At 35.8% G+C, this 15,090-nt stretch overlaps 1 protein-coding gene across 1 annotated transcript; it reads left to right on the top strand.

The window, feature by feature from the left end:
- The first annotated feature begins 764 nt into the window (after positions 1-764).
- LOC115220840 (nidogen-2-like) lies at positions 765-12,409 on the top strand. Its single transcript, XM_029791019.2, has 6 exons — positions 765-911; positions 5,597-5,779; positions 7,995-8,096; positions 10,201-10,333; positions 10,896-10,975; positions 12,148-12,409. The coding sequence occupies exons 2-6, from the start codon at positions 5,614-5,616 to the stop codon at positions 12,330-12,332; spliced, it is 666 nt and encodes a 221-aa protein (XP_029646879.1). The 5' UTR covers positions 765-911; positions 5,597-5,613; the 3' UTR covers positions 12,333-12,409.
- The last annotated feature ends 2,681 nt before the right edge of the window (positions 12,410-15,090 follow it).

Below are 15,090 nucleotides of genomic sequence, written 5' to 3'. Positions count from 1 at the left end.
ATTAGATAGCCGAAAAGAACGGATTGCATGGTACCGTAGGCTGCAGGCAGCAAGCCCGCTACGCGTGCAAGGCTCTACAAGTTCCAACAAAACATGTGATAAAAAGAAATAATAACAATAATGGTTTCAAATTTTGATACAAGGCCAGCTATTTATTGGAAGGAGGTAAGTCGATTGCATCGACCCCAATGTTCAACTGGTACGTATTAAAAGTGTTTATTTTATCGACCCCGAAAAGGACAGAAAAAGTCGATTGTAACACCTAGCCATTTGCTGTGGAGAAATTAAAAACATAACACAGCAGCAGAGCTGTGGTGGGCCCAGAATATGCAAAGGATTCAACCATGGCAGTACCCCAAAAAGGTTGAAGGAGAGTGGGTTAAGTTCAGGACCGTAGTAATAGAAAATGCAGACTGTACATTAGATCGTAAATTTAAGATCAATAAAAAGTAAAAGTGGATAAGGGAAAGGCCAAAGAATTTCTTCAGCCGAGATTTGCGAAGAACAGAAAAAGGTAAACTGCTTGGATGGCATCTATTTTATCGACATCAACGTGATAAAAAGACAACCTGGGACCCGGCGGGATTCGAACCAATTATTTAAAGGGACGTAACTAAAAACCAGTCTATAATAAAACCTGTCAATCGGACTAAATAAATAAAAAAAAGAAAGAAAGAAAGAAAGAAGAAAATGGGTTATCAGCTGATATGAAATCTAGCGAAACATATTAAGCAAATAGTAATTTAATAAGATTAAATAGCGCGACACACTTGTTAATTATATTTGAAGGCCAAAAGGTATGAGAATAATAACACCTGATCGACGATAACAATAGCTTGCAAGCAGTATATATAGAGTAGAATCGCATGGTTCCTACATTCATTCAAGAATCTCTTCTCCGTGGTTCAAAGGTAATATCTCTGTTCTATACTTGCTTACAATCGCAACGTCTTTTTCCCTCTGTGTGTATTTTGTGCACGAGTGTGTATTGCTGTTGTATTGACTTGAGAATGCACATAAATATACATTCATATACACATACGTACATACACACACACACACACACACACACACACACACACACCCACACACACACACACACACACTATATATATATATATATATATATATAATATATACAAATACAGATATATGTATGTATATGTGTGCGTATATGTATATGTATATATATATGTACGTGTGTGTGTATCTATATGTATACACACACATATATGTATATATACATATACACGTATGTATATGTGTGTGTGTATATGTATATGTATATATGTGTATATGTATATATATGTGTGTGTATGTACATACATACATACATGCATACACACGTACGCACATACATGCATACATACATATTTACATACATACATGTATACATACATATATACATACATACATGCATGCATGCAAAAACACATACATACATACATAGATACATACCTACATACATACATACATACATACATACCTACATATCTACATACATACACACATACATACATAAATACATACATACATACATACATACATACCTACATATCTACATACATACATACATACATACATACATACTTACATATCTACATACATACATACATACATACATACATACACACATACCTACATATCTACATACATACACACATACATACATACATACATACATACATACCTACATATCTACATACATACCATACATACATACCTACATATCTACATACATACATACATACATACCTACATATCTACATACATACATACATACATACCTACATATCTACATACATACATACATACATACATATCTACATACATACATACATACATACTTACCTACATATCTACATACATACATACATACATACATACATACATACATATCTACATACATACATACATACATACTTACCTACATATCTACATACATACATACATACATACATACATACATACATACTATACATACATACATAATTACATACTACCTACATACATACATACATACATACATACATACATACATACATACATACATACATACATACATACATCGGAAGATTGCTGGGCGGTAGAAATACAGTTAATGGTTCATTTCGCTCTTTCTCTTACATCGAGACATGAATTTGGAGTAAGCAGGTGACAATCAAATAAACAACACTGTCAGGCCTCCAGAAAGACAAACGAGTCCTTTCTTCTTATGAGTCACTGCAACGACGATGTTCATCTCACACTGATATATTCTGTGTTTCTAACACAAGTCTATGAAGAGATTTTTATCGGAGACAATTCCGCACCATCATGCCTTTGATACACAGAAGGCGATATATACATGTGTGTACGTGTGCGTGTGCAGGTTTTGTGTGCGTAATTTGCTCGTCCAACTTACTGCAAATTGCACTGGAATCACGTGACAACAGTCACATCTACCGGTTCTGACGAAATTTCGTTTACCGATATCATATGTTCTGCTTTTTTCTTTCACACTTGATGTGTATACGAGATGCTTTCTCTGGACGGTTACTGCAGTCTTAAGGTGTCCAAAGCAGCACATTCAAGTTACGATGGATGTGCAAAGTAATCTTCAAATCTTCATTACAAAGGCTGCTACCGTCGCTTACACACACACACACACACACACACACACACACACACACACACACAACACACACACTCTCTCTCTCTCTCTCTCTATCTCTCTCTCTTTCTCTTTCTTTTTCTCTTTCTCTCTCTCTCTCTCTCTCTCACACACACACATATATATATATATCTTAATATATATATAGCGATTGACAGATAGATCGATACATATCGATATGTATGTATGTATGTATGTATGTATGTATGTATGTATATCCTTCCGTTCCTTTATTTCCCAATGCATCCCTCAGCCAACTCATAAGATACAGTTTAGCCTGTTCCTTCGGGTTTAATAATATCGATCTTGCAGTCCTACTTAAAAAGTATTATTTCTCTAGACATTTGCCAGAATTGTAAATATCTGACAGGTTCCTTACAAGATGAGACATATTTAGTAAGCTCCCACACTGACTGACAGAAAACTATTCAGTTTATCAATTAAAGTGTATTTTTCATCGAAATATCTTTCTCCAATCACATTTAGTTTAGTTCCCCAAGAGTCCTTACTTCCTTTCCACTTCTTACGCTGTGGCTGTCCACTTGCTTGGCTGTTTTATTAATTTCTTACCTCACCACCAAATATTCTTATTTCGCTTCAATATAAATATAATGGACCCGACGACTTGAGAATCGTGTTATCTAATGACACCAATATTGTATCTACAATATATTTTGTTATTATCTTGTAAACGAATTGTCCATAGAAATATCGTTTGCTCAGGTGATTTTCAGTTGTTGCAAGTATTAGAACCATGTTTCCGCTCTGCGGATAACTTCTTTTTCCCGCCTCTCTCCACTCTCAGAGACACTGAAAGACATCATGCGAACTGTCTTTCTTTTTCTGATGAGTCCATGATGCAAACGTATGTACACATTTCGCTGCAATTTCCCAACAGCAGTTGTGGGCTTCACTAATATGAATTGTTATTCTTCTACGTGTACGAGGAAAAAATTACATTAACCAGCGAATACATGCAGGGTCATTTTAAGGAATGTGTACACTAGGCTGTTGCCCAGGGCTTCACGATGTCTAAGGATCCAATTCTGATATATGTATGTTGTAGCTTGCTGTCAGTAAAGAAACACAAGGGCCCAGTTCATTGACTGGCTCGGAGGACAAGAATATTGCTGAGGTGGCCCTGTACACAGGTTATACTGAAATTGATTAAGAAAAAATAGTTAAAGGTGTCCTCGAAAGATGGTTACTTAATTTGACTTGTTTTATAATCCTTGGTGTCATTCAACTTATATTGACCGAGCAAACTCAGACACGGAATGTTAAACTGAACCTGGTAAAATTTGAAAACGTAACTTAAACGAATAAATCTAAATATTGCCATGTATTTGGTTTGGCAAACTACTGTATAGGCCACTTCTCTGTCCCTTTCTTTTCTTATCCTATCAAGACATTTCAATTATAATTCTAAGTATCATTTCTGTAGAAGGAAGATTTCAGACATGTTTTAATCAGTTCCGCTTATTTTTGAATTTACTAAACAGCTATTATCAATTCGACATGAAACTGTTCCATTTGAAGAATTTATCAACAGATACCAAATCTTTACCAATTTATTCATTTTACAGTAATCATACTTGCCGTGAGAAAAAAAAATTATTAAGTGTCATTAAATTGTTTACAAGACTAATTTGAGAATTGGTTAGTATACAGTCTAATTAGTATTAATTCCCGTAGTGTGTATTGTAATTAATTTGCGGAATCAATTAGAAATATTTGAATGTTCACTTAAATATTTGTTTTCTTCCGACGACTGTGAAGAGACCGTCTAAATCTTTTAACAATGAAGATAACAATAGAGCAAAGGTTGTTGAAAACAAAGTTTAAATTTCTCTTCTCCCGACTTTTATAAACACACACACTCTCTCTCTCACCCTCCTTCTTTCTGTCTCTCTGTAAAAGCAACCACTTTATTCAGGTATTGACTAATCCTACTCTGAACTACCGTGTCAAACCAGCTATTACGAAGAAACAGAGCTTAATATATAGAGAGAAGAGAAAAGAAATCTCTCTATATATAAACGGCAAAATGTCTGTGTGTGTGTCCTTTATACAAATCTACAATTTTTCAGTTAGAGAGCTCGCACTTTCTATGGTCATTCAAAACCGTCCAAGGGTGGTCGTGCACATCTTTACATTTCGCCAGTCGTCACCCTGCAAAGCCATTAAAAATCAATAGAAGTGAATTTTCTATCCAAAACCCAATCAAAATGCCAGCTAGCTGTATGTGATTGGTCGGAGATTTGAACAGTACTCGCATATGTGCGCGTGCCTTCATGTGTGTACGTAAGAATATATATATATGTGTGTGTATGTATGTGTGTATGTATATATATATATATATATATATATATATATATAATATATATATATATGTACACACACACACACACACATATATATATATAAATATATAATTAAGAATGTATTCCGTTAGGAACAGTCTGAGAATGCCTTGACTATCAAATAACCTTCTTTATCTGTGACTATCTTACCCTCCAAATTTCAACATCTTTGTCACTCTCATTCGCTTAAAACTTTCCAATATTAAACGTATACCAAGTGATTCAGCAAGGATCCTCTTCCACGTGCATAATAATTTATACAATGATTAATAAAGTAATAAATATATTAGATAACTTACTAATAATGTTGTGGAAATAATAAGAGGAAGTGATTAGATGCTTTGTAGTTTAGAAGTAATGTAGTTATCTAAACAGTGAATGATACGCAGTTTGAATGTCGTTTGTACGCATTCATTGGCGTTGTGTGTTGTGTGTTTTCTGTCACTAATTTGTGATCATATCTCATTATTATTATCTAATCATCACCATTTAATTATTTGCCGAATATATACTTGTCGAGAATTTACAATTCACTTCGATAGCAAAACGCTTATTTATTAAAATTTTTTGATAATTTCAGATTTATTGTTATCAGTCATGAAGTACATCTTCCTTATTGCCCTGAGCGTTGTAGCAGCCAGTGCTATCGTCTGCCCACCAGACGCCTGCAAAAATGTAAACTGCCCAGCAGTCGAAAACTGTGTAGATGGTGAACTTGGAAAAACATTTTGTTCATGTTGTGATGAGTGCATAAAATATTTGAGTAAGTTGATTTTTACCCATGAATTTATTGGAAAGAGGAAAGTATAGGCGCAGGAGTGGCTGTGTGGTAAGTAGCTTGTTTACCAACCACATGGTTGCGGGTTCAGTCCCACAGCGTGGCACCTTGGGCAAGTGTCTTCTACTATAGACCTCGGGGCGACCAATGCTTTGTGAGTGGATTTGGTAGACGGAAACTGAAAGAAGCCCGTCGTATATATGTATATATATATATATATATGCGTGTTTTTGTCTGTGTTTGTCCTCCTAGCATTGCTTGACAACCGATGCTGGTGTGTTTATGTCCCCGTTACTTAGCGGTTCGGCAAAAGAGACCGATAGAATAAGTACTGGGCTTACAAAAGAATAAGTCCCGGGGTCGAGTTGCTCGATTAAAGGCGGTGCTCCAGCATGGCCGCAGTCAAATGACTGAAACAAGTAAAAAAAAAAAAAAGAAAAAGTATGATAGACATTGCAGGAGCATTCAGTAAGATAAGCATTCAGAAAAGCTGAAATCAAACTTGGGATAAACAACTGTCAATGTGATCTAATAATATATTCACTACATGATAGTCAGGTCTGAGGATGGAATTACTCCATGTTAATCTGATATAATGTGGTGTTCCCAAGATGTCAGTCTGAGTTGAGGGTGATAAAAATTAATATACATTCTTCAAGCCCAATCAGATATATAACATGGCTTGTCAGTTTTAAGTACCAGCGCCACATGAGACTTTCATGGCTTTTGTGGCTTTTATATTAACTTCATAAATTTGTCATACATTTCCACAGAGAACTATTTCAACGACATACCGTATGCCGTTGCGATACATTATTCCTATTAGTTATTATTATTATTATTATTATTATTATTATTATTATCATAATCATCATCATCATCATCATTATTGAGTGAGAGAGCAGCGCATGCCTTCAAAGTGGCACTGGGGTAAAAATATACGAAGCCCAATATACTCATCATGACTACCCATCTGATAAGAGTACACCAGGCATATGCTTCACAACCATATACGCACGACATGGTGATTTCATATCATGATAAACAGTGCATGACCTTGCAGGTGGGGTCCATTTAGAATTTTCTTCAGATCGAGTTGTCCATCCCACTGAAAAGGTCTCTTAATAAGGGTTGTTTAAGGATGTTGAATTATTCAAATCCGAAAGAATTCCTCTCAACACATGACTATGAAGCTCCTCTACTACTTCTGCTCGTGAGCAGAGGATGCACATACTGTCAGCCACTAAGGGACATGCTCAATTGATTAAGGTCAAACAACTGCCAAGCAAATCTCTGTTGTTGAGCAGAATATTTGCTGTAGCCCGTCTTTTAGTCCAAGACAAAATATGTACATAACACTTCCAATGAGTTAAGATCAGAAGCCATGAGAGCCTATTATTATTATTATTATTATTATTATTATTATTATTATTATTATTATTATTATTATTATTATTATTTTTATTCTTCTTCTTCTTCTTCTTATTATTATTATTATTATTATTATTATTATTATTATTATTATTAAGGCGGTGAGGTGGCAGAATCGTTAGCGCGCCGGACGAAATGCTTAGCAGTATTTTGCCCGTCGTTCTGAGTTCAAATTCCGCCGATGTCGACATTACCTTTTATCCTTTCGGGGTCGATAAAATAAAGTACCAGTTGAACACTGGGGTCGACTCATTCCCTCCCCAAAATTGCCGCCTTTGTGGCAAAATTTGAGACCATTATCATTATCATCATCATCATTATCATTATTATTATTATTATTATTATTATTATTATTATTATTATTATTATTATTATTATTCTATGTTTGACTTTTGCTTTACATTTGCACAAACTGGCTCCAAGTCTCACCCAGAGACCTCAAGAGACAACAAGTTGGAAGTTCATGTTGGTGTTATGCCTAGGGTGCCATATATTTGGTTTTGTACTTAGTGTTGTACTAGTGAATGCTTAAAAAACCATACCAAAATTATGTTTGTTTTAAAACTTGAGATTACATAGAAAGTATTTTGCGTAGGATATGAGCAGTTCCTATGAGCACTATCTTTGGGAACTGCTCATATCCTACGCAAAATACTTTCTATGTAATCTCAAGTTTTAAAACAAACAATTTTTGAATGGTTTTATTATTATTATTATTATATTATTATTATTATTATTATTATTATTATTATTATTATTATTACTTCAGAGGAAGGAGATCGCTGCATTCCCGAAGGTATGTTTGGAATCCCAGTCGCCAGCAAGTGTGGTCTTAATCTTGTCTGCAGCAGACGTTCCGGAACTTGCATCAGTAAGTAATGTTTCTTTCAATTTGAAATTGTGGAAGTTTAATACTTAACGCAGTGTATTGGCAAAGAAAAACTGCAGGGTGATGAACTGAAGACTTAGTCTCTTTAATTCCAGAGTCCATAACCGTTTAATGTGAACCTTGCTTTACAACCGTTCAGAGTCAATACAATAATTACCGGGCAAGTAATGAGAGCCACTTGATCGCTTCTAACCTTCCCATACAAATACAAATATGGCTTTGTACCAATGGCAAAAATTAATATTCACTTGGCTGATGCTATGTATGGAACTGAATTCCATTGGAGATACTCAGAGAAGCTTTATACTCACACACAAAATCAGTTATTGGTCACTATCAAACCTCCTTTATTTTATACAACAGTACTGATAGTAGCAAGACTTGAAACTAGCTGATATGGTGATACACCTATCTACTTAGCAACGTTTGTATTCTTTAACAGAGTTACTTAATAAAATATTGTTGTGTTGACAATGTTTTATTTGAACATTGCACTCTCCTACACAAATGTATCGATAGATTTTTAACAAACACTATTTGTATATAGAGACAGAAACATCTTGGCTTTCTGTACAATATACAAGTATAATATATTTACATCTGTCTATATGTAATGTTGGTTAAAATTTACAGAGAAATTCTTAACTCACAATAATCTAGTAGATATATCATGTGGAGGCACAGTTCACTGCTGTAAGCAACAGAAATTATTTTGTAATTGTGTTTCTTTCAATGCCGAGAGGGAATTCTTTCATGAGGGGATCCCTTGGAGAAAGAAAGAGTAAACCATTATACCGCATTCTTTTGAATTATGATTGGAAGATAATGTGTTCAGAACTCTGAATAACAATGTCTGTAATAGAGAAAATTTCCCAGGGTTACCTTCCTTATGAAGAACATACAGTTAAGGGTAAGCTAATGCACCTAGTATTAAATAGTGAAGTTAAAGCTAATTTAATTAATATGGTGAGCAAAATAATTTTAATAAATCTGTAGTATGTAGCTGTATTAAAACGAAGCAAGCATTGTTGAACAATACCTAAATAAAACAAATAAAGGCAAGAGAGACAACTCACAATTCGAAACACTGTCTGAAAAGAGTTGGCGTACCTGAGACCAAATTAACATTTCATGTGCTAACACACATGTTGTGTTTCGTAACTGTGGATGATTGAAGACCTATTATATTATTATATAATATATTATAAATTATTCCATTTATTTCTTGTATTATGGAATCATAGTGATCCTAATATCGCTGTGCACATGTGGGCTCAATATAGAGGCGAAATTGTGATTCCAGTATCTTTGTATGGCTGTAAAGTCCTGTGCTACCGTTGAGCCTTCAGCATTGCAGTATACTTGAAATCTCAATTCTGTAGAATCTTTGCGATCGCAATATTGTATCATTATGGTTTCAATGTTCTATAGAGAAATCATTCAGGTGATTTGTGCCTCTTCAAGGAACACCACTTGATCCTTATGTGTTTTTAGTCGAGTCCAACCTGCTACAAACATTTGCTCAAGGCCTCCAGTTTCAGGCAATCAATGACGTATGGTTTATTCTTCGTTTACCCACCCCTTCACGCTAGTGATGTACTAGGCATGATGAGCATGTGATAAGGTAATCAGCGCAGCTCTTCTTTCTCCTCTGAACCTAAATTATCCAGCAAATAAACTGGCTGTTGTTGTTGTTGCTTAAAACACAAGTTAGTCTTAGTCTACGACACCTACGATTAAAGAGTCTACGACGCCTACGATTAAAGAGTTTACAACACCTACGATTAAAGAGGCCTTTTAAACATAACGTTTCTAAAACTACATTGGGCCTTGTGTCTGTTCATTGAGAAGGGAGCACTGTGTGATTGGAATGATATTTGGCTGCTATTTCTCACTGACTGGGCAGCCATTGACTAAAGGCTCTCGTTTTTGACCTGACTGGTTTGTCATTACTTAGTAACTGTACAAACTGTAGAGACACATTGGTTCTTCCGTCTTTGTGAGGAAAGATCAAATTTAGTTATTTTCTATCCACCAGCCTGGCGTAGTTGTTTCCATTCTAATTTACTGTTTCTCTTCATTTTAGAACCATTGGATTACGCTACAAAAACTTGTACACAACTGAAATCGGAGACTGAGGGCAAGAATTTGCTTGGAGCATTTATTCCTCGATGTGAAACTGATGGAACTTTCTCTGCTGTCCAGTGTCATGGATCAGTGTAAGATATTATTACCATAGTGATATCATTTCATTACAAATAAGCTACTGGCTTGAAAATAAACGAACGTAGATAATCATAGAAATCACTGCGCAGCACGTGGTTCATTAATTTTATATCTAATTTCATGAAAAGTCTTCTAAGCTGTTGGCAACATATTCATTGCTGCTAGAATAAATATATATATATTCACATTAACTAAATCTATTAATTCATACGTTGGGGCATAAGCACTTTTTCCAGATTCTATGATGTGAAACCAACATTTTGGAAAAGTCTTTCTTTAAAATAACGAAGAAGAGAATCTAGATAATGCAAAAGAAATTATGTTTCAAATGAGTTTCTGGGAGCATTTTTCTCAAATCAAAGTATGAAGACCTGTTCCGTACTGATTTCTTAGAATCGGGGAACATATATCCACTGTGCCATTTGAAATCGAAGAAACTTATATGATTCATATTTCGTTTTATATTAAGCGTGATGTGATTATATATATTAAGAAAAAAACTGATTTTAAAGCAGCTGAAAAATGTCTTTTTTTAATGTCTTTTTTATTTCATAGGTGTTACTGTGCACACACAGATGGTACGCATATCCCAGGATTCCAATCTGCCATTCATAATATCCAAGGAATGAATTGCAGTAAGTTATAATTCTCTACAAGTTAAATGAATTCATCTAGCATTGCCTTCAAGGCAGTCGTTTTAAAGAGACGATTCCAGTCTAAAAAAAACATGGCAGCTGCCTTTATTCATTAAAAATATAACAGATACACGTAATTATATCGAGAAATTATGAGATAGTTTCGCAAAAGTACATTGTACCTGGATCTGGCAGCTTTTTTGGTCTCTCAGAAGATATTTGTATATTTTGAAGACTAGCACTAACAGAGGGAAGAGATTCTGAAAAATATTTTGTATCCCCTGATAAAGTCATCTGAAATATTCTAGCTATGTCCCTTTTTTTATTCCTGATATTTTCCATAACGACTAACATAAAGTTAATTTAGTTCCTTAAGCATACAAAATCTTGCAAAAGAAACTCATTTGCTGTTATTCTTTAACAAAGACACGCTATCAATGACCATCCTGTCTGTTTGTATCCTGGGGATTACTGTGTCTTTCTAAGATGGCAGGATGTGATTTAAGAAGGATTTAGCTGTTATTTCTAGCAGTTGGAGTGACAGCATAGAAACTCTCTGGTTGGCTCAAACTTTGGCTGTTTTAACATGATGGTGTGCCTCGTTTATCTAGTGGCTGTAAGTGGAGTTGAGTATCTTGTCTAAGGAGAGTAACAAGATAATTACAGCTGTTTTGTGAGAAAACAATAGGAAATGTACCATAGCCAGGTCACTGAACTGTGACATCAGTGTTTTTAGAAAACCAGACACAAGTAATTCCTTCACCACTGCTGCTGCCACCACCACCGCCACCACCACCGCCACCACCACCGCCACCACCACCACCACCACCACCACCACACCACCACCACCACCACCACCACCACCACCACCACCATCCGACAGTAGCAGTTGTAAAAGTCAAAGTCAACTGTTGGCACAAACAGTTACCACTTGCTCAGTCCACATGGCTGTAATAGGTGCCATGACATGTAGTTCATTGCTCTAAGCTGAAGAATGTCCTGTTGTGACCCCTTCATGAAGTTGGTGGATTTTTATCATCCACAGGTGATGAGAGTGTCGGTGGTTGAGTTGATAGTTTACTAGGCTTTTGTATTTACCCCAATAAGTTGAGATGATAGATAAATACTGATTCACTGACTTTCTCTAAAACTTTCTTTATGCTTTCTTTCAGACTGTGCCCGCCATAAGTTCGCATATGGAAAGACTGGCTTGATTGGCAAACTGTTCCGCTGTGAACCCAACGGTAACTACAACAAAATCCAATGTACAGGAAGTGCATGCTATTGTGTTGACGAGGCTGGCAAACAAGTTGGTGGATCAGTTCATATTACCAAGAGTGAATCAATGAACTGCTAGAGAGACACTGCCGAAGATCTCTGTTTGAGAGAAATTTGAATCAGGGTTTTATTTTGGTGTCAAAATAAAGAAAATTTGAAATAATTTTTGAAGTGTAGTGTTTGTTTTTTTTAATGAACCTCTGCCTCTATTTTTCAGTACTGTTAATACTCATTACTACTCAGTTAGACTAAGTTACTAAGTTACTATTCAATTGGCCATTAGTTTCATAATATCACTTCAAATGCTGTAGAGAGGCAGAATTATCATAGACCTGAACAATGTATTGTCTTCCTACGCTCTTCAAGATCTACGTTATCTTTTGCTCTTCTGTGGTTGATAAAATATACAGCAATTATATCCAGTAAAATAAGCTTTGTATCTCAGTTAATCTCACGTCAGTATATAATATCATTACTAACGTATGTTGACCAAATCTTAGTTTCAACCTGAGTTGGAACTCTTGAAATTATTTTTAAAAAATATAAAAAATTATATAGGCGCAGGAGTGGCTGTGTAGTAAGTAGCTTGCTAACCAGCCACATGGTTCCAGGTTCAGTCCCACTGCGTGGCATCTTGGGCAAGTGTCTTCTGCTATAGCCTCGGGCCGACTAATGCCTTGTGAGTGGATTTGGTAGACGGAAACTGAAAGAAGCATGTCGTATATATGTATATATATATATATGTATGTGTGTGTGTTTGTGAATTTGTGTTTGTCCCCCTAGCATTGCTAGACAACCGATGCTGGTGTGTTTACGTCCCCGTCACTTAGCGGTTCGGCAAAATAGACCGATAAAATAAGTACTGGCCTTACAAAGAATAAGTCCCGGGGTCGATTTGCTCGACTAAAGGCGGTGCTGCAGCATGGCCGCAGTCAAATGACTGAAACAAGTAAAAGAGTAATTCTAGACTTCGGAAACTAGTCCCAAGTCCTAGGACTATCATCAGATACCTTAATAAATTAAATATTCAAATACTCATTGTGCGGTTGGTGTCAACAGAGGAGAAGGGAGAAGTGTCAACAGAGGAGAAGGGAGAAGATGCTTCTTTAAAATTGTCAGTATTTTTACAGGTCTTTGGTGCCAAGGCCAACTTTGCCTTTCTTCCTTTCGGGGCAAATAAATACCAGTTGAACACTTAGCCCCGAATGAGGCCAATCTTTCAAACCAATATATTTAAGGTCTAAGACGGTGAGGTGTCAGAATCGTTACCACGCCGGACAAAATACTTAACAGCATTTCTTCCGATTTAAAGTTGCAAGTTCAAATACTGCCGGGGTAGACTTTACCTTTTGTCCTAGTAGGGTTGACTTTAATTTCCGTGCTTTTGGGGTCGATAAAAAAAGTATCAGTTGAACACTGGGGTCGAGGTAATCGACTTATCTCCTTCCTAAAATTGTTGATTTTGTGCCAAAACTTGAAACCAATATTTTATATATCGCTAGTAAAGTGTTTATGCTGAGATGAGGAGATCCAATTCCATAACGTGAGTGCCTCATAAATGCATTAAAATATTTCCTGCATCATCATTAGTTATTTTTCCCACGTGACCGGAAGAAACCCCAGTTGTCCTGTTGTTTTCAAAATGTTGTCGGCGTGATGAGTAATTTCCTAAGTTTCTGTAATCGCAATACAGTCTAGTTTTAATGGCATTATATATAGTTTTAATGGCATTATATGCAAGACTTCTCTCTTGTGTAATATCTGCTTCTGAAAATAATCCTTGAATTGAATATTACTGCATCAATTAGCTACGGATATTGCCACATCCATTTGGTTCCTAACCATTATTTCGAGATTGAAGCTACTCTTCGAAGACAATCCAATTATTTTCGCCCGTTGCAAAGTTTTTGACCATTACACACACACACACACACACACACACACACACACACACACACTCGCTCTCTCTCTCCCTCTCTCTCCCTCTCTCTCTCTCCCTCTCTATCTATCTGTCTATCTATATTTATCTCCTGCTCTCTCTCTCTCTCTCTCTCTTCTCTATCTATCTATCTATCTCTCTATCTATATTTCTCTCCTGCTCTCTCTCTCTCTTTCTCTCTCTCTCTCTCTCTCTCTCTCTCCATCTATCTATCTATTTATCTATCTCTCGCTCAGTCGCTCCACTTCCCTCTCTCCAAACATGGAATACGTTCTCTGATTCCAAGAGCTGCAACAATATATCTATCCCACTCAGCTCACTCTGCTCTAATGTCTACATAACTTATATAAATCACAGACTTTGCCCATTTCTCCATTCTGCTAATAAAACACACTTCTGCTAATAAAACACACTCTAAGTTATGATGATTCAGAATATTGTGTGTTTTTTTTATGTATGAGAGAAAACAATGGCTGATAAATACATGATTAATAATATTCAGCCAACGTCTTAAAAACTCACCATTGTAGCTTAACGACCATTTGTAGAACAAAGTGTTTCAATTCCATTCAATACTTCTAACTTTCGAAAGACAATTCTAAATGAAACTATAAACAACCGAGAAATACCATAAAACTTTTGAGTTACTACAGATAACACTGTAACAAAATTTATCGTTACGTTCTGAGTTCAAATTCCGCCGAGCCGAGGTCGACTTTGCCTTTCATCCTTTCGGGGTCGATAAATTAAGTACCAGTTACGTACTGGGGTCGACGTAATCGACTTAATCCGTTTCCCTGTCCTTGTTTGTCCACCCCTCTGTGTTTAGCCCCTTGTGGGTAATAAAGAAATATATATATATTTTTTGATCTTTGGTCAGTAAGTGTTATTTCCTAAT

This window comes from Octopus sinensis, linkage group LG17 (genome assembly GCF_006345805.1).
Source record: "Octopus sinensis linkage group LG17, ASM634580v1, whole genome shotgun sequence".
NCBI lineage: Eukaryota > Metazoa > Mollusca > Cephalopoda > Octopoda > Octopodidae > Octopus > Octopus sinensis.
The sequence above is the reverse complement of the archived record's forward strand: the minus strand, read 5'-3'. Positions and strand labels throughout refer to the sequence as shown.

What these genes read in the sequence shown, in the direction of transcription:
- LOC115220840 (XM_029791019.2), top strand. Translation starts at nt 5,614, where the DNA reads ATGAAGTACATCTTCCTTATTGCCCTGAGCGTTGTAGCAGCCAGTGCT. An exon ending in ACGTTCCGGAACTTGCATCA is followed by an intron (nt 8,097 to 10,200) that starts GTAAGTAATGTT and finishes TCTTCATTTTAG; the next exon opens with AACCATTGGATTACGCTACA. An exon ending in TATCCAAGGAATGAATTGCA is followed by an intron (nt 10,976 to 12,147) that starts GTAAGTTATAAT and finishes GCTTTCTTTCAG; the next exon opens with ACTGTGCCCGCCATAAGTTC.